A 21505-nucleotide genomic window follows, 5' to 3' on the forward strand; every position below is an offset into this window, starting at 1 on the left:
TCCCGCTGGTGTGATGTTCGGATGTACTGATCCTGTGCAGGTGTTGTTACACGTGGTCTGCAACTGCGAGGATGATCAGCTGTCCGTCCTGTCTCCCCGTAGCGCTGTCTTAGGCGTCTCACAGTACGGACATTGCAATTTATTGCCCTGGCCACATCTGAAGTCCTCATGCCTCCTTGCAGCATGCCTAAGGCACATTCACGCAGATGAGCAGGGACCCTGGGCATCTTTCTTTGGGTGTTTTTCAGAGTCAGTAGAAAGGCCTCTTTAGTGTCCCAAGGTTTCATAACTGTGACATAATTGCCTACCGTCTGTAAGCTGTTAGTGTCTTAACGACCGTTCCACAGGTGCATGTTCATTAATTGTTTATGGGTCATTGAACAAGCATGGGAAACAGTGTTTAAACCCTTTACAACGAAGATCGGTGAAGTTATTTGGATTTTTAAGAATTATCTTTGAAAGACAGTTTCTTATTTTGCTGAGTTTATAACATAAATATAAACATTTCTATCCAACCTATATAAATACACAGTACCAGTCAAAAGCTTGGACACACTTACTCCTTCAAGGGTTTGTCTACACTGTAGAATAATAGTGAAGATATCAAAAGTATGAAATAACATAAATGGAATCATGTAGTTACCAAAAAAGTGTTAAACAAATCAAAATATATTTAATATTTTTGATTCTTCAAAGTAGCCACCCTTTGCCTTGATGAAAGCTTTGCACGCTTTTGGCATTCTCTCAACCAGCTTCACCTGGAATGCTTTTCCAACAATCTTGAAGGAGTTCCCACATGTGCTGAGCACTTGTTGGCTGTTTTTCCTCCACTCCGCAGTCCAACTCATCCCAAACCATATCATTTGGGTTGAGGTCGGGTGATTGTGGAGGCCAGGTCATCTGATGCAGCACTCCATCACTCTCCTTCTTGGTCAAATAGCCTTTACACAGCCTGGAGGTATGCTGAGTCATTGTCCTTTTGAAAAACAAATTATAGTGCCACTAAGAGCAAACCAGATGGGATGGAGTATCGCTGCAGAATGGTGTGGTAGCCATGCTGGTTAAGTGTGCCTTGAATTCAAAATAAATCACTGACAATGTCACCAGCAAAGCACCCCAGCTCCTCCTCCATGCTTCACGGTGGGACCCACACATGCAGAGATCATCCGTTCACCTACTCTGCCTCTCACAAAGACACAGCGGTTGAAACCAAATATCTCAAATTTGGACTCTTAAGACCAAAGGACAGATTTCCACTAGTCTAATGTCCATTGCTTGTGTTTATTGGCCCAAGCAAGTCCCTTCTTCTTATTGGTGTCCTATAGCAGTGGTTTCTTTGCAGCAATTTGACCATGAAAGCCTGATTCACGCAGTCTCCTCTGAACAGTTGATGAAGAGATGTGTCTGTTACTTGAACTCTGTGAAGCATTTATTTGGGTTGCAATTTCTGAAGTGCAGTTAACTCTAATGAACGTATCCTCTGCAGCAAAGGTAACTCTGGGTGTTCCTTTCCTGTGGCGGTCCTCATGAGAGCCAGTTTCATCATAGCGCTTGATGTTTTTTTACGACTGCACTTGAAGAAACTTTCAAAGTTCTTAACATTTTCCAGATTGACTGACCTTCATGTCTTAAAGTAACAGACTGTCGTTTCTCTTTGCTTATTTGCGCTGTTCTTGCCATAATATGGACTTGGTCTTTTACCAAATAGGGCTATCTTCTGTATACCACCCCTACCTTGTCACAACACAACTGATTGGCTCAAACACATTAAGAAGGAAAGAAATTCCACAATGAACTTTTAACAAGGCACACCTGTTCATTGAAATGCATTCCACGTGACTACCTCATTAAGCTGGTTGAGAGAATGCCAAGAGTGTGCAAAGCTGTCATCAAGGCAAAGAGTGGCTACTTTAGATGTAGCAACTGCTGATTGCAAGCAAGCAATTGATTTTATAAGCAAGCAGTAAAATCTGATAAAAAAAACAGATACAACTACATCTTATGGACCAATGCGGACTGTGAAGAGACACACAAACTCGCTAACATACACACACCCTACACACACGTACATTGTAATGTTGTAATATTGTTGTATTGGGGAATTATACATTTTGTCATAGAGTAGTGGTGTAATAATGTGCTGTATGATGTACTGTTTTATTTGTATTTTTTTGTGATGTAATTGCCTTAATCTTGTTTGGAACCCAGGAAGAGTCGTTTCTGCCTTGACAGCAGCTAATGGGGATCCTTAATAAATAAAAACAAATTGAAAAAATATATATGGCGCTATATCATTACGAGAGAAGTAGAAGTAGTGCGAGTCAATGTGTCTCACCCTGTCCCCAGGCTTGAGGACCTGCTCGTTCTTGGGTCCCAGTTTGTTGAGGAGGGTGTAGGCCAGCTTCACACTGCGGCTCCACAGCTTCCCTGATGGCGGGAGAAGGGGAGGTAGGAGGGAGGAAGGGCATGCATCGTAAATAACAGTGTCACAATCTGTCAATCAATCTCATACTCCACCTCTCATAACCCTCCATTACCAAGATGACTTTATCCACATCATGACTACAGTATAGCACCAACAATAACCTAAGAGGATGTAATAAATAAAGAATCCCTCACTAAGTAGAGTTATAGATGTCAAAAATCATATGTTCTCTAATTGTAGGCAATCGTATAACCATGGATTAGATGGGGGTATCTAAGTCAGGTTGTAGTATCAGCATAAAATCTCTGCATGGCTCTAGGTCTCTCACCGTGGGTCAGTGTGGTTAGGGATTTGACACTGACATACCATAGGTCAGTGTGGTTAGGGGTTTGGGATTGTGAAATATCGTAGGTCAGTGTGGTTAGGGGTTTGGGATTGTGAAATATCGTAGGTCAGTGTGGTTAGGGGTTTGAGATTGTGACATACTGTAGGCCAGTGTGATTAGGGGTTTGAGATTGTGACGTTCCGTAAGTCTGTGTGATTAGGGGTTTGAGATTGTGACGTTCCGTAAGTCTGTGTGATTAGGGGTTTGAGATTGTGAAATACTGTAGGCCAGTGTGATTAGGAGTTTGAGATTGTGACGTTCCGTAAGTCTGTGTGATTAGGGGTTTGAGATTGTGACATACTGTAGGCCAGTGTGATTAGGGGTTTGAGATTGTGACGTTCCGTAAGTCTGTGTGATTAGGGGTTTGAGATTGTGAAATACTGTAGGCCAGTGTGATTAGGAGTTTGAGATTGTGAAGTTCTGTAGGTCTGTGTGATTAGGGGTTTGAGACTGTTACATACCGTAGGTAAGTGTACAGGGGTTTGTGTGTGGGCCTAGTTTCTTACCGTAGGTCAGTGTGTACAGGGATTTGCCAGTGATGTCCAGGGCGGTGAGGGCGGGGCTCTTGCCCTGTGTGGCTCCCCATCGAGCCAGGGCAGCCTGGAGGGCCGGAGGCCAGTTACTGACCACCCCCAGGGGCTCCCCCTTCACTGGGATGATCTGACGGCCCTCTGGCCGTGGTGTATTGGGGTCCGGCTGGGGCACTGGAGGGAGAGAGGGAGGGGGGGCAGAATGAACCAGGTAGCACATTTGAGATTGGTACAGAGGGGTGGAAATGAAAACCTTGTAGGTGATCTGTTTGTGCTGTCTTGGGAATTGACAAGACAGCACAAACAGATTTGAAACCAGGCTAAGAGAGATCCACTGACTGAAGAATGAATGGTGGCTCACCCTCTACGATCTCCTCCTGGTCATCCACGAAGAACTCACTGAGGGGGGGCCTCTTGGGCCTCTTCAAGGTATTGAGCAGCTGCTGGATCTTAGTGGACACCCTGCTGTTCACCGGGACACCTGGATGGGGGGAGGCAAACACTGTCACACACACTCACCCTGCCCCAATATACAAAGGGAAGTCTTGATTGACTTCACACACATCTCTGGCTTTCCTTTCTCAACTTGCAGTCTGCTAGTATGAAAAGCAGCAGGCAAAGGGCTAACTCTACACCAGGACTGGGAGGGATGGAGTGATGTAAAGGGCTAACTCTACACCAGGACTGGGAGGGATGGAGTGAGGTAAAGGGCTAACTCTACACCAGGACTGGGAGGGATGGAGTGAGGTAAAGGGCTAACTCTACACCAGGACTGGGAGGGATGGAGTGATGTAAAGGGCTAACTCTACACCAGGACTGGGAGGGATGGAGTGAGGTAAAGGGCTAACTCTACACCAGGACTGGGAGGGATGGAGTGAGGTAAAGGGCTAACTCTACACCAGGACTGGGAGGGATGGAGTGAGGTAAAGGGCTAACTCTACACCAGAACTGGGAGGGATGGAGTGAGGTAAAGGGCTAACTCTACACCAGGACTGGGAGGGATGGAGTGAGGTAAAGGGCTAACTCTACACCAGGACTGGGAGGGATGGAGTGAGGTAAAAGGCTAACTCTACACCAGGACTGGGAGGGATGGAGTAAGGTAAAGGGCTAACTCTACACCAGGACTGGGAGGGATGGAGTGAGGTAAAGGGCTAACTCTACACCAGGACTGGGAGGGATGGAGTGAGGTAAAGGGCTAACTCTACACCAGGACTGGGAGGGATGGAGTGAGGTAAAGGGCTAACTCTACACCAGGACTGGGAGGGATGGAGTGAGGTAAAGGGCTAACTCTACACCAGGACTGGGAGGGATGGAGTGAGGTAAAAGGGAAAATAATCATTGGTTGCATAATAGGAAAACACATGAGGATTCATTCGGTTTCAGAGGATGGTTCTGGTTTCACAGAAATACTACTCTCCCTAATCATATGGCGCAGAGGATATGAACAAGGCACAAACAGTACACAGAAGTATATATGACACAAGTAGTTCATGGGTTTCTCATAGGGAATGTGTTACCTCTTCTGTTACCTATTGCCAGTCAAAATAACATGCGACAGGGTGGAAAAAGGCCAGAAGAAAACAAAACAACATGGTTTAGTTAATGATATGATCCAGTCGGAAATTAACATGTTTTCAAGAAAAACACTATTACTTAAAAAAATATATATATTTTCAATGGAAATGCAAAAGTGTATGAAGATTCGGCGAGGACACACACTCACAATCTCATATAAACACACCCACACACAGACTTCGTACTCTTGCTTACACACACACACACGGTGATCCTAAAAAAGAGGCTGTTCTTACCGTCGGCTGTCTCCATCATGCTGGAGCGACTTTGTCCGCGGCTCATCCCCCGGACCACAGGAGGGTTGTTGGGCCGGTCCACCTGAGAGGAGCCCCTGGCCTGGGGGGCTGCCGCCAACACGTCTGGGGGGGGTCCACTGTTCTCTGAAAGGCCTGGCAGAAAGACAGGGTCATTTTATCTGCTTGGTTTATCTTATATAGGGTTACATGCCAAGGCGTTCTAAAGTATTGTGGTCATGAGGACTTATCTTACCAATGCGCGCTTGAGCCAGCATGTCAGCTATGGCTGGATGCTGTGGCTGTGACTGTGGCTGTAGTTGTGACTGGTACTGTGGCTGGTACTGGGGCTGGTACTGGGGCTGGTACTGGGGCTTGTACTGGGGCTGGGCTTGGGGCTGGGTCTGGGATGGTTGAGGCTGGGGCTTGCTCTCTCCATGGGACAGAGTGGAGGAGGCGGAAGAAGCGGAAGAGGATGTGGAGGAGCCCTGGACAGAGCGGTTGATCCAGGAGTCGGGGCTCTGCAGACTGGGGGGCTGCAGCAGAGAGGAAGGGGCAGGAGCCCCCAAACCAGCACCCACTGACGACTGTCTCAACAGAGCACCCTCATCCTCTGAACTTGACGACGAGTCTGAGATAGGAGAAAGGAAGTAAGAGAGATGGAGAGAATTAGAAAGAGAGAGCGTGTGACCTTAGGATTAAACTCTACAGTACTAACAATAAAGCTTACGTAGGCTGTTCCTGAGGAAATAGAAGCAGTCAGGCTGATTTGAAGGAGTCAGTCCTACGCTACCTGGTGGGGTGCAGTTGTTGATGGGCGACTGAACGTAGGTGGAGCGGCGTTTGGTGGGCATGGGTAGTGCCATCTTCTCCTCCTTGTGTTTGGCCAACGCAGCCTGCACCGCCTCTGTGTGGATATCTGGGACAACGGGAGAAAGAGAGAGAGAGGGAGTGAGGGAAAGCGGAAGAAATTACAATTTTGAATTTGGATGATTGCAAAGGATAGGGGAATAGGGATGGAGAGGAAGATGAGAACATCCAAGATAAACATTAGTTTTTCTGGAAAAGCATAACTGAAATCTAAGTGAACCCGTCAGTCACAGAGATATTTAAAATAATAATAATAATTACATAGATACTGATGCATAAAGACAATCACTGTTCTGTCAACACAGTTAAAGCTGAATGGAGGTTTGACTTTCAACCATCAGAATAGGAGAGATGGCAGTTAGGTCCTGCTGTAACAGGAAACCACAGTCTGTTTGCTGGAGAGAGAGGGGCTATTATCATGCTCACCCATCCTTGTACACACACACACACACACACACACACACACACGTGCACAAAGGTACGGATCAGAGGATGACCAGAAGACACATCAGCACTTTCTGATACATTTCCTCATGACACGATCAAAATATGTAATAAAATCTACATAAAACATCAAACGCAACACATTGCATAACCAACACTATAGAATGACATAAGATAACATTTGATTCTACTAAAAATAGACAGCTATTCTGTTCCCATTCTTCCTATACGCTGCATGCGTGATCATTCATCGCCATAGAAACATGAGAGAACGACAGTCACACACGTCCGAGAGGCATCTCCATGGCGATAGCCGAGGTTGCCGGGCGTTAAAATGTTAAATTGTTAGGTGTCTGTCCTCTACCTCTCCGGCACTACACGACAACCAACAATGAACAGCGCAGACAGCCAGACGCGATCAGAGCCCACACAACAACACAGTTGCAGCACCTCAGCCTAGCAACACGAACATACCCTACACACACCCACGTAAGCTCATTTAGGCTACATACACGCCAGACTACCTGGATCTAAACATCATCATATCGCTGATAGCTAATTATCAATCTCTCAGTCCTCTTGATCGCACCCTCTCAGTATGCCTTTCTCTGTAGCTCTACCCCCTCCTCTATCTCGCTCTCTCTCGTTCTCCCCATCACACTCTCTCAAGGAGACAGATGTCAGCAGGTTCTTCATAAGGACTGCTGGGAGTGTGACTGACCCACCCATCGCTGCTCTTCCCTGACCCCTCACTCTATCCCTGCTCTCTATCTCCCTCTTATTTCCTCTCAGTCCTGCTCAATTTCTCTGTGATATTCCTCCGTTATCCTGTAATAGAACAGTGTTTGCCCTCAAACGTCAATTCTCTTCAAAGTCCTTCTCCATTGTCCCTGTATCCTATTTATTTCCACCTGGCTACCAGCTCTCATTTCCTTTCCCTCTTTCCCAATCCTTGCCCTGAATCCAGTCGGACTTCCAGCGAGATCCCCTGAGATTCCTCGACACGTCAAATGGAACTTGAATCATTTTTTCTGTTCTCTCTGGTGAGCTGTCCTATTAGCTCAAACAGACCCCACACAGTGGTGGTCCTTCCGTCCTTCATCCCCAAAAACCCCACTCCACAATGAGGTATGGGAGCTAGTGTGCGTGTGTGTGTACATGCATGTGTGTCTCACGTGAGAGGCAAGACCAGACTGATGCAGAGGCTGTCCAAACAGGGATGGGAGGAGAGAGAAATGTATGAAGCTGAGTATGAAGCTGCCTAGAGGGAGGACACATGTACACTGCATGCACCTCTAGTAACAGAAGGAGAGAGAGAAAGAGAGAGGACAGAAAGACTCATACACTTCTCTACCATTCGTTATTCTTTCATGTCTTCTCAACCATCTAACGATCCATTCTAACACTCCTTCCCTGTACTCTATAGAATCTACAAAATAATTATATGGTGCTGAGTTCCTCCTTCCTGTTTAGTATTCCCCCTGCTCTCTCCACAGTCCAGCACATTGCCAAGCCATGACATCACTCCCCAATCACAATGTGAGGGATCTGACCTCTTGGGCTCCCCTTTAGAGGGGATTCTGCTGCACACTGTAGGGACTTCTCTTTCTCAACAACCCAACAGGACACACACACACACACACACACACACACACACGACCTCAGCCAGCACTCACAATCCAACACGCACACACAAAGCAGCATTGCCCTTTCATTGGTCTATTTGCAACCATTACAGGATTACAAGATTCTGCTTCAAACCAGATTTGACCATAAATTGACTACTTAATGCTTATATTGAATGAAATGAAAAATAATAAATCAAACTTAACATGAACCAAAAATGCAACATTATTGACTATGACTGGATTTCCTAAGGCAACATAAGTGTTGATTTAAAAAATGGAAACTGAGGCAAGTTGTTGCCCACCTGATCGGTAGCGGTCATCCCTGGTCCCTCCGCTGCGGTGCGGTCGCCGAGAGCGACGATCACGATAGCGGGAAGAGGAGCTGGGTGGAGGAGCCTGGGTGTGAGCATTGGCATGGGTGGAGCCAGAGGCGTTGCTAGGACCAGGAGCCTGGGCATCATAGGCAGGGGGGGGGGCTTCCACTGGGGAGTACAAAATAATAAAGTAGATGACTAGGAGACAAAAAGACAGTACACAAAGTATATAGTATATACGGTGCATTCAGACCCATTCACTTTTTCCACATGTTTGTTACGTTACAGCCTTATTCTAAAATGGATTTAATTCTATTTTTTCCTCATCAATACCCCATTATGACGAAGCGAAAACAGATTTTCAGATTTTTTTTAATGCAAAGTATTCAGACACTTTGCTATTAGACTCGAAATTGAGCTCCGGTACATCACGTTTCCATTGATCATCCTTGAGATGTTTCTACAACTCGATTGGAGTCCACCTGGGGTAAATCCAATTGATTGGACATTTATTTGTATTTTTCTATTGAACCTTTATTTAACTAGGCAAGCCAGTTAAGAATAAATTCTTATTTACAATGACGGCCTACACCGGCCAAACCCGGACGACGATGGGCCAATTCTTGCGCCGACCTATGGGACTCCCAAACACGGCTGGTTGTGACACAGCCTGGAATCGAACCAGGGTCTGTAGTGAAGCCTCTAGCACTGAGATGCAGTGTCTTAGGCTGCTGCGCCACTCCTTGCTGTCCCCAGTCCACCTGGCTGTGCTACTGCTCCAGTTTCAACTGTTCTGCCAGCGGCTATGGAACCCTGACCTGTTCACCGGACGTGCTACCTGTCCCAGACCTGCTGTTCTCAACTTCTAGAGACAGCAGGAGCGGTAGAGATACTCTGAATGATCGGCTATGAAAAGCCAACTGACATTTACTCCTGAGGTGCAGACCTGTTGCACCCTCGACAACCACTGTGATTATTATTATTTGACCCTGCTGGTCATCTATGAACATATGAACATTTTGGCCATGTTCTGTTATAATCTCCACCCGGCACAGCCAGAAGAGGACTGGCCACCCCTCATAGCCTGGTTCCTCTCTAGGTTTCTTCCTAGGTTCTGGCCTTTCTAGGCAGTTTTTCCTAGCCACCGTGCTTCTACACCTGCATTGCTTGCTGTTTGGGGGCTTTATAAATACATTTGATTGATTGATCGATCCTTACAGTGAAGCATGGCAGCATCATGTTGTGGGATGTTTTTCAGCGGCAGGGACTGGAAGAATAGTCAGGATCAAGGGAAAGATGAACGGAGCAAAGTACAGAGAGATCATTGATAAAAACATGCTCCAGAGCACTCAGGACCTCAGGCTGGGGACAAAGGTTCACCTTCCAACAGGACAGTGACACTAAGCACACAGCCAAGACAACGCAGGAGTGGCTTCGGGACAAGTCTCTGAATGTCTTTGAGTGGCCCAGCAAGAGCCCGGACTCTCCCGATCTCTGGAGAGACATGAAAATAGCTGTGCAGCAATGCTCCCCATCCTACCTAAGAGCTTGAGAGGATCTGCAGAGAAGAATAGGAGAAACTCCCCAAATAGAGGTGTGCCATGTTAACGTGATATTTCTTCTTTTTTTTCCATACATTTGCAAAACTGTATAAAAACCTGTTTTTCCTTTGTCCTTATGGGGTATTGTGTGTAGATTTATGAGGGAAAAAACAACTAAAGAGTAAAGGGCTGTCGCTCTGTCATTTTCATGGATACAAACATAAAAAAAGGCTTCCACTTCTTCCCTCTCCTACTAAGACACTTGGGATATGACCCTTGACCTGACCTCTAAGTGACTTAATCCTCACACGATGAAGAGAATATTACTGCCTCTCAAATAGAGATTCATAATCACAATCTTACAAAATGTCATTAGGATCTGCATGTGCTTTTACGACATACCGCATTTTCATCACAATGTTCAATATGTCTCTAAAAGGGTCTAACCATAATAGTACATCATGACTAGGGTTATTTTGTAAAGGGACAGAACATTGTAAACAAGGGAGCAGCTTTGCTCATCGCTGAGAAATGCTGTCTGAAATTGTTCACATTTACAGACAATCAACCCATAAAGGAAGTGAGCGAATAAAGAGGGAAGCGGAGAGGATAATGCGCCTATCAGAGTCCAAAAACGTGTATGCGTACGCACGGCAGTGTTCTGGAATATTGGACCGTTGGCTTTTAGGCATTTCAAATGCTCAGCGCGGCTCAAGCAATTTATCCAACCGTCACCCCCATTCAAATGAATAGAAGACACGTACGCAGAGCCGTGCTGGTTGGGAATTTTTGGGGAGGTGCGTCGGTGGTCTCAGAGCCGCGTAGCTAGGTCACAATGGGCCGCTGGACCATCGTCTCTCGGCATCCGTGGACTGGAGGAGTCTGGAGACACTTTAGTGACCAGCACTACCACTGTGAGGCAGCCGTGAGCACCAAGCAGATTTGACCATGTTTCTTCATCTTCTTAATGGAGGAGAGAGAAAAAAAATCCTCATGGCGAATTTTGTAAATAATCTAAAAATCAAACAAAAACAGTAGTTGAATATTGAAGGTATGTTCTCATAGGCCTGAGTGGCATTATGGGGAGATGTATCCAGGATAAGGTTTTATGGGTCGTGTACACAGTTTAGCAGATGTTATAGCAGCGAAATGCTTGTTTGTTTCTTACCTGGTGTATGAATGAAGAAGGGAAGCAGAAGTTTAGTCCTTTTCTTCTCATATCCCTTCTGTGTGATATCACCTGAGAAAGAGGAGAACATTGGTCACTGATGTGATCAAACAGACATACAACATACACAAATACTAATTCAGCAGGCAGTACATATACATAGGCTACTGTCTGCATCAAACCTTGTGGTCAAATAGACTCAGTTGAACAAAAATGAGCAGTGTGTTCTTTATGTAAAGAGAAAGTGCTATTTATTCATTTTGTTAACTTGTTACTCAGAAAAGTTGCTGTAGTACACACACAGAGGCAGAAACAAACACAATGTCCAACTTTGATGAAGAAATACTAGAATATTCTGACCAAACAGTTTAAGTATTACAGAGTAAAATATCTTGGGGGAAATATCTACAATGATACTTTGATGGCAATTTTTTTTTACACTCTTTTTTTGCCTCCTCTCTGTGGTTATTATGTAAGAAATGTGGCATCAGTATTATCGAATGGCACCGGACCACCCATACAACCTGAAAGTAAAGCAAAAAGGCAAACGAGGCTAGAAACATAATTGAACTGACTGTAGTTGGATTCCCAACTCCCACATCAGACCTTAGCAACTTTGGTAATAACCCTCTATTCTAAACAGGGTGTGGTGTATTACCTGTTCAAACACAGGCCTATAAGTCACTCCCATTTGAGACAGAGAGAGAGAGAGGGATGAGAGAGAGAGAGAGAAAGAGAGAGAGAGAGAGACAAGAGGGAGGGGGAGAGAGAGAGAGAGAGAGAGAGAGAGAGAGAGACGAGAGGGAGGGGGGAGGGAGAGAGAGAGAGAGGGACGAGAGGGAGGGAGAGAGAGAGAGGGACGAGAGGGAGGGAGAGAGAGAGAGAGAGAGAGAGAGAGAGGGACGAGAGGGAGGGAGAAAGAGAGAGAGAGGGACGAGAGGGAGGGAGAAAGAGAGAGAGGGACGAGAGGGAGTGAGAGAGAGAGGGACGGGAGGGAGTGAGAGAGGGACGGGAGGGAGTGAGGGAGAGGAGGGAGGGAGGGAGGGAGGGAGGGAGGGAGGGAGGGAGGGAGGGAGGGAGGGAGGGAGGGAGGGAGGGAGGGAGGGAGGGAGGGAGGGGGATTAAGCAAATTAAAGAAGGAATGAAAAGATGGAGAAGGAAAAACAACAGAGATGACCAGAAAACAGTGATAGATTAAAGTAGCTAGCTACTAGTGTCAAGTGCTTAGCGGCAGTGCTCTGGCGGAGAGAAGGACGGATGGAAAGACATGTGAGCTGGATGATGAAAGTGTTGGTGTGACTCCAGTGACAGGATGAAAGGAGGAAGTGGAGGAAGAGAGTGAACTAAATACAGAGACACATGGATGCCAGAGCAGGATGGGATGAATCAGAGATATACACAGAGAATGAGGGGGAGGACAGAGGAGAAGAGAGGAGAAATAAGATAGAGGAATAATATGGAGGAGGAGAAAGAGACAGGGGGAGAAGAGAAGAGTTAGGGGAGGAAAGGAGGGGTACACAAAGGTGGATGAGTGCTGAGTTGGTGTGATGGCAGGTCATAGTGAGCTTGTCTATTGTGGCTCAGTCAGTTTTCTACTTTCTCTCTTTTTCTCAATCTCTCCCTCTTCTCTCTCACCCGACCTAGCTATCTGCCTGAGAATCTGGCCTTGAAGCAGAGCAGTCTCTCTGCCAACCACCTCCGTAAGCACTGCTGCTGCTGCCACACACACACACACACACACACATACACACATACACACACACACACACACACACACACAATCCATCTGGAATGCATTCACCTCGCCATCACCCCTGGTGAACACAGATGATAAATATGTCCTCCCTCAAGCCCCCTGTCCTACCTTCCCCCTCTCCCTGACCCATGGGAGCCAGCCAGGCACCGTCTGATCCCTACTAGGCCCACCACTGTGAGCAAAACCTAGTCAACATTAAAACTGCTGTTATCATCATCACCACCACCACCACCATCATCATCATCATCATCATCATCATCATCATCATCATCATCATCATCATCATCATCATCATCATCATCTGAGCTCAGTTTGAATGAGGCCTGTTAGATCTGGAGGAGAGGAGTATTAGCTGCCTCATTGCAAATCTGCACCGTAAAACCCAATCTCACCACTTCACATAATGTCTGCCTACTCAAGGTGCAGCATAGGGGGCCAGTCAAACAGAAAGCCACTACTCTAGCTGGGACTAAGACAGTTGTCAGGGTGAATGGAACTACACATTTATTCTAACAAGTAAACCAAAGCAGCAACAGTCCAAGGGCCTCTCTGGCAAACACAGAGGAACACTTAAGGAATTAACAGCTGTTGAACAAACCCCTGACTGCCCTGCCTCCAAATCAACTCAGTCCAACTTGGTCCGTTATTGAAACATTATATGACAGGTGCTGCGGAGTCTGAGATAACGTTCCAAAAACGGTTAGATAATGAACAATGGTTTCCTGTGTCTGATGCATCACCCAATCAGAACGGGTGATCTGTTTATCTGAGGCCAGAGATGAGATTCCTCCTGGGTCGTATCATCTGGGAAAGTTCTCAGTGGGCAGCGAACCGAAACCCAGATTACAAATTAGAGGCCTGGCTGGAGACACACACAGGCAGGAAAAGCCACGGTGAGGTTTAGATGTTCCAGTTATGCTCGTCACCTTCTATAGGGATTCTATAGGACTAAAGTGATTAGAGGAGGGTTTCCTCCTGAAAAGACAGTACGCAAACACTCTACATAATGTACACACACCATGTATACATATGTTTGGACTCATCCGCAAGATCATTTTGGACACAGATACCGATTCACGCTCACACCCACTCAGATTGTCACATCTACCACAGTTAAATAAATCATTACTATCCCCATTGGGCATGGAGTCAAGAACAGTTTGTTGTCAACGCAACTCCCCAGTGTTGTGGGTCACAGCATACACGAGATACAGCGGCATCATACATAACACACCGTCTGTTCATGTTAGCAGGTTAGTTAATACAATCATAATAATATAAATAATATACAGCCTCAGTCAAAGGTTTGGACACACCAACTCATTCCAGGGTTTTTCTTTATTTTTACTATTTTCTGCAACCAGATGGGATGGCGTGACAACATCATGAAGCTGGTTGAGAGAATGCCAAGAGTATGCAAAGCTGTCATCAAGGCAAAGGGTGGCTACTTTGAAGAATCTATAATATTAAATATATTTGTTTAACACTTTTTTGGTTACTACATGAATCCATGTGTTATTTCATAGTTTTGATGTCTTCACTATTATCCTACAATGTAGAAAATAGTAAAAATAAAGAAAAACCCTTGAATGAGTAGGTGTGTCCAAATGTTTGTAAGCCACTTAAGACGCTTTTATCCAAAGTGACTTACAGTCATGCGTGCATACATTTTACGTATGTACGGGTGGTCCCGGGAATCGAACCCATCTCAACGATGTACTACCTGATCTACAGAGGACCACACTGAGCTACAGAGGAACCACACTGAGCTACAGAGGAACCACACTGAGCTACAGAGGAACCACACTGAGCTACAGAGGAACCACACTGAGCTACAGAGGACCACACTGAGCTACAGAGGAACCACACTGAGCTACAGAGGAACCACACTGAGCTACAGAGGAACCACACTGAGCTACAGAGGAACCACACTGAGCTACAGAGGAACCACACTGAGCTACAGAGGAACCACACTGAGCTACAGAGGAACCACACTGAGCTACAGAGGAACCACACTGAGCTACAGAGGAACCACACTGAGCTACAGAGGAACCACACTGAGCTACAGAGGACCACACTGAGCTACAGAGGACCACACTGAGCTACAGAGGACCACACTGAGCTACAGAGGACCACACTGAGCTACAGGACTATTCAGTGTTTACTCCCTACTGAATACACTCATACACTCAGAAACAGAGTTAGTCTTTTTTTATGAAGACAAGGATGGGAACAAGCTAACACTACCATAAGTAATGCATGAACAGTACAGTTGGCCTGGCTTACTCACACAACTTATTTTTAGCTCATGTGAGCAGACTGTTCCACTGAAGAGGGGAGAGGGCTGTGGATGCGGGAGGAGCGACTGGGGCAAACCGTTCTCAAAGTAAACACTATTCCATCTGGGAGATTTCAGATTGATGTCTTTATTTTCTTGATGGTGCCAAAAAAAGCTACATCCCTGCAACACCAGCTCCAGTTGAGCTTTTCCATTCACTGGTGTGTACCACTAAGAGCCAAACCCCCCTCTCTGGGTGGAGGTGGTGCAGCCCATGGGCAAAGCGCAGGTGGATGGGGTTGGATGTGGTCATAGATGCAGAGCAATGTTAAAAGGGATGTACAATAGCCTTATATCAGCCTGTTCTGGATGAATGTGTGATCTCGTTCTCTGTCGCAGATGTCAGTAAGACCTATAAACAGGTTAACATTCACAGGGCCAGATAGATTATGAGGACACGTACTCAGAGCATGCGCTGACCAGCTGGCAGGTGTCTTCACTCACATTTTCAATCTATCCCTGACCAGGTCTGTCATACCAACTTATTTCAAGTGTGTTGAGAGCTTCAAGTTCCTTGGCGTCCACATCACTAAGGAATTAACATGGTCCACACACACCCAGAGGGAACGACAGGAGGCGCTACAGAGGGTGATAAGTACATCACTGGAGCTGAGCTCTCTGCCATCCAGGACCTCTATACCAGGCGGTGTCAGAGGAATGCCCAAAAAATTGTCCAAGACTCCAGCCACCTAAGCCATAGACTGTTTGTTCTCTCTCTGCTACTGCATGGAAAGCGGTACCAGTGCACCAAGTCTGGAACCAACAGGACCCTGAACAGCTTCTACCCCCAAGCCATAAGACTGCTAAACAAGACTACTAAAAATAGCTAATCAAATGGCTTCCCGCATTGACCTTTTTTTGCACTAACTCTATACACACACACTGGACTCTACTCACACATATTGACACGGACACCCCAACACACACACACACACACCCCAACACACACCCCAACACACACACACACCCCAACACACACACCCCAACACACACACACACACACACCCACCCCAACACACACACACACACACGTGTCTATTATCTATCCTGTTGCCTAGACTGGTGTTTTGCAGGTACTATTTAATGAAGCTGCCAGTTGAGGACTTGTGAGGCGTCTAGTTTGAGAATCAGACACCCTAGTGTCTAGTAAATGTACTTGTACTCTTGCTCAGTTGTGAACCGGGGCCTCCCTCTCCTCTTTATATTCTGGTTAGGGCCAGTTTGCGCTGTTCTGTGAAGGGAGTAGCACACAGCGTAGGGTTTTCTGATGATCAATTATCCTTTTAAAATGATAAACTTGGATTTGCCAACACAACGTGCCATTGGAACACAGGAGTGATGGTTGCTGATAATGGGCCTCTGCATGCCTATGTAGATATTTCATAAAAAATCTGCCGCTTCCAGCTACAATAGTCATTTACAACAGTAACAATGTCTACACTGTATTTCTGACCAATTTGATGTTATTTTAATGGACAAAAAAAATGCGTTTCTTTCAAAAACAAAGACATTGCATTCAAGGGTTTTTCTTTATTTTTACTATATTCTACATTTTCAACAAATTATATGACAATGTTGATAACTGTTTAGTTTGTTATCAAAAATCTTAAGTGTTTGTTTGTAGAGTGATTCAATTGGTTTCAGAATAGTAGCTCCTGCTTGTGACCAGACAATATCTCAGCTGTGAGAAGATCATAGCGTGCCTATATAGTTTGGCGGCCTCCAGAGGAAGGAAAGGTCTTATAAACCTAAAGTTGGATAATCCAAATTTGACTGTGTCAACCACCTTCTTCACATGTTTCTTAAACATCAAGTTGGAGTTAGACAACTTTCAGATTCTGTTAACTTGTGGGCAAGCAAGTGGGAGTTCATTTAAATAGATGGCAAACAGAAGGGTGCCTAATATTGACCCTTGTGGGTCCGCAATGTTATAGTGAAGAGAGTCCAACTGAGTGTCCCCCAAACAAACCCTTTGCCTTCTGTTTGTCTGATAGGAATACATCCAACTAATAACTTCAGTGGACACATTAAGGGAGGATAGTTTGGATAGGAGCACCTCATTAATCACAGTATCAAAGGCCTTTAAAAGATCCAAAAAGACTGTGCCGACTTCAACTGTAGGTGGGGAAGTCAGAAGTTTACAAACACTTAGGTTGGAGTCATTAAAACTCGTTTTTCAACCACTCCACAAATTTCTTGTTAACAAACTATAGTTTTGGCAAGTCGGTTAGGACATCTACTTTGTGCATGACACAAGTACTTTTTCCAACAATTGTTTACAGACAGATTATTTCACTTATAATTCACTGTATCACAATTCCAGTGGGTCAGAAGTTTACATACACTAAGTTGACTGTGCCTTTAAACAGCTTGGAAAATTCCAGAAAATTATGTTAGGGCTTTAGAAGCTTCTGATAGGCTAATTGACATCATTTGAGTCAATTGGAGGTGTACCTGTGGATGCATTTCAAGGCCTACCTTTAAACTCAGCACCTCTTTGCTTGACATCATGGGAAAATCAAAAGAAATCAGCCAAGACCTCAGAAAAAAATGTGTAGACCTCCACAAGTCTGCTTCATCCTTGGGAGCAATTTCCAAACGCCTGAAGGTACCACGTTTATCTGTACAAACAATAGTATGCAGGTATAAACACAGTGGGACCATGCAGCCGTCATACCACTCAGGAATGAGACGAATTCTGTCTCCTAGAGATCAACATACTTTGGAGCGAAAAGTGCAGATCAATCCCAGAACAACAGCAAAGAAACTCATGAAGATGCTGAAGGAAACAGGTACAAAAGTATCTATATCCACAGTAAAACGTGTCCTATATCGACATAACCTGAAAGGCCGCTCAGCAAGGAAGAAGCTACTGCTCCAAAACCTACATAAAAAAGCCAGACTACGGTTTGCAACTGCATATCGGGACAAAGATCGTACTTTTTGGAGAAATGTCCTCTGGTCTGATGAAACAAAAATATAAATGTTTGGCCATAATGACCATCGTTATGTTTGGAGGAAAATGGGGGAGGCTTGCAAGCCGAAGAACACCATCCCAACTGTGAAGCACGGGGGTGGCAGCATCATGTTGTGGGGGTGCTTTGCTACAGGAGGGACTGGTGCACTTCACAATATAGATCATGAGGCACGAAAATTACGTGGATATATTGAAGCAACATCTCAAGACATCAGTCGGGAAGATAAAACTTGGTCGCAAATGGACAATGACCCCAAGCATACTTCCAAAGTTGTGGCAAAATGGCTTAAGGACAACAAAGTCAAGGTATTGGAGTGGCCATCACAAAGCCCTGACCTCAATCGTATAGAACATTTGTGGGCAGAACTGAAAAAGCTTGTGCTAGCAAAGAGGCCTACAAAGGTACAGCAGATCCCCTTACTGTATGGGACACTCTTAAATGTGCCTTTAGAGGCAATGCAATTCAGAACTAATCTATAAAACAAAAACAATTTAGATCTTAACAAAGGAAATTGAAGGACTAACAGTACCGTTAGATAGCAATAAAAACGGTAATATAGAGGCACAGAATAAGTTAGAGGAAAAACAAAAAGAAATGGAGGAACTTATTCAAGAAAGATCTAGTGTAATATATTATAATAATAAAGCGAACTGGATGGAATATGTGGAAAAATGCACCAAATTATTTTTAAATCTTCAATATAGAAATGCTACCAAAACAAATGTATTAAAACTTGTTACAAATGATGGAGTCACGCATGATTCACCAAATTATATTTTGAAAGAGGAAGTAAAGTACTTTAAGAATATGTTTTCATTTCAGGCTCCTCCATCTCCACTAACTGAAACTAATTAGGGCCTTTAAGGATGGGAAAACTCCAGGGCTTAATGGCATACCAGTGGAAGTATACAAAACCTTTTTTGGTATACTCAAAGGACCATTATTGGCTTGTTTTAACCACTCCTATATAAATGGTAGATTATCAGACACACAACAAGAAGGTCTGATATCATTATTACTGAAACAGGACCCAAGTGGTATATATAAAGATCGAGTCCATTTAAAAATTGGAGACCTCTTACACTTCAGTGTTGTGATGCAAAAATCCTAGCAAAATGCTTGGCACATAGAATTAAAAAAGTATTGTCAGATATTATTCATCCTAATCAGACAGGTTTTTTACATGGACGATACATTGGAGATAATATAAGACAAGTACTGGAAACAATAGAACACTATGAAATATCAGGCTTTTGATAAAGTACGACTGGAGTTTGCCTAGAATATTTCAATTTTGGGGAATTTCTTATAAAATGGGATAAGGTTATGTATAGTAACCCTAGGTGTAAAATAATAAATAATGGCTACATCTCAGAAAGTTTTAAAACTATCTAGAGGAGTAAAACAAGGTTGTCCACTATCGGCATATGTATTTATTATTGCCATTGAAATGTTAGCTGCTAAGATTAGATCAAACAATAATATTAAGAGATTAGAAATCCGTGGCTTAAAAACTAAGGTGTCATTGTACGCTGATGATTCATGTTTTCTTTTAAAACCACAATTGGAGTCTCTCCACGGCCTCTTAGAGGATCTAGATACTTTTCCTATCCTCTCTGGATTAAAACCAAATTATGATAAATGTACCATATTACGTATTGGATCACTAAAAAAATGCACATTTTACATTACCATGTAGTTTACCAATTAAATGGTCTGACGGAGATGTGGACATACTCGGTACACAAATCCCAAAAGAAAGAAATGATCTCACTCCAATACATTTTTATAGAAAGTTAGCAAAAATAGATAAGATCTTGCTACCATGGAAAGGAAAATACCTGTCTATTTGTGGAAAAATCACACTGATTAACTCCTTAGTTATATCACAGTTTACCTATTTGCTTATGGTTTTGCCTACACCTAGTGACCTGCTTTTTAAATTATATGAACAAAAAATATTCAATTTTACTTGGAACGGCAAGCCAGAAAAAAATAAAAAGGGCCTATTTATATAACGAATACGAATTTGGTGGGCAGAAATGATTAAATATTAAAGCATTAGACCTCTCACTAAAGGCTTCAGTCATACAAAAGTTATACTTAAATCCAAACTGGTTCTCTAGTCAATTGGTACATATGTCTCATCCTATATTCAGGAAGGGCCTTTTCCCCTTTATTCAGATTACACCTGCTCACTTTCGGTTGTTTGAAAAGGAAATAATCTCCAAAATATCGTTATTTTTTAAACAAGCCTTAGAAAGTTGGTTGCAATTTCAGTTTAATCCACCTGAAAGGACGGAACAAATAGTACAACAAATATTGTGGTTAAATTCAAATATACTAATTGATTAAAAAAAAACTGTATTTATCGAAGAAATGTTTAAAAAAGGTATAATTTTAGTGAATGATATCATAAATAGGACTGGTGGAGTTATGTCACACATGCAGCTAACACAGACATATGGAAATGTCTGCTCTACCCAAAATTACAACCAATTAATTGCAGCATTACCACAAAAATGGAAGAGGCAAGTAGAAGGGGGAAAAAAGTAAGGAACTTGTATGTCGGCCATGTATTAAAGAACATAAATAGTTAAAGAAAAGTGTGATAAATAAAAACATATACCAATTTCATTTAAGGACCAAAAAACTGACAGCTGTGCCATATAAATTGCAAAATAGTTGGGAAGAGATTTTCGATGTACCCATTCCATGGCACATGGTTTATGAATTGATACGCAAAACGCCGGATTCAAAACTTCTAATTTTTTAATATAAATTACTATACAAAATTCTTGCAACTAATAGAATGTTATATATATGGGGGATACAATCTTCCCAGCTCTGCAGATTCTGCTGTGAGGAGGCAGAGTCATTAGATAATTTATTTTGGTATTGTCCATATGTAGCTCGTTTTTGGTCACAGGTCCAGGAATGGCTGAAGAATTGCAACATTTGCCTAGAACTAACATTACAGATAGCAATACTGGGTCATTTGAAAAGCCATAGTCAATCAATCAATCAATAATATAATAATTATTTTATCAAAAATTGTATTTTTAATTTACAATCTGTAGAATCTATGAGAATAGGAAGGTTCAATTATTTTGTGAAATATCACAGCACAGTTGAAAAATATATGGCAAATAGAAATCCGAAATGGATGATGGTGAGCGATAGATGGGAGGGGTTGAATGGAGCTGATAGGTGGGACTAATAACAAGAAACAATGTAAAGCATACGGGATCTGTAAAATGTATATAGGTTCGGAACTTCTGTGAAATAGCATAGTTACAAATAGAAATCAAACTGGATGG

The 21505-nt window shown here is 43.7% G+C and overlaps 1 protein-coding gene across 4 annotated transcripts in view; it reads right to left on the minus strand.

Moving 5' to 3' along the window:
• LOC110493230 (disco-interacting protein 2 homolog B-A) overlaps nt 1-21505 on the minus strand; it is an 86258-nt gene that overhangs the window by 33643 nt on the left and 31110 nt on the right. For 2 of the 4 annotated variants that reach the window (XM_036950347.2, XM_036950346.2), the window contains exons 2-9: nt 11114-11185; nt 8393-8572; nt 5942-6067; nt 5405-5779; nt 5152-5304; nt 3702-3821; nt 3317-3514; nt 2336-2427 (exon numbers count right to left, since the gene is read on the minus strand). In XM_036950347.2, the coding sequence (XP_036806242.1) occupies nt 2336-2427; nt 3317-3514; nt 3702-3821; nt 5152-5304; nt 5405-5779; nt 5942-6067; nt 8393-8572; nt 11114-11185 (1316 nt within the window). Of the gene's footprint in view, nt 1-2335; nt 2428-3316; nt 3515-3701; nt 3822-5151; nt 5305-5404; nt 5780-5878; nt 6068-8392; nt 8573-11113; nt 11186-21505 lie in introns of all 4 variants that reach the window. The other 2 variants (XM_036950345.2, XM_036950344.2) reach the window with 1 other exon arrangement.

Source organism: Oncorhynchus mykiss, chromosome 17 (assembly GCF_057628025.1).
Source record: "Oncorhynchus mykiss isolate SJ-2025 chromosome 17, ASM5762802v1, whole genome shotgun sequence".
Taxonomy (NCBI): domain Eukaryota; kingdom Metazoa; phylum Chordata; class Actinopteri; order Salmoniformes; family Salmonidae; genus Oncorhynchus; species Oncorhynchus mykiss.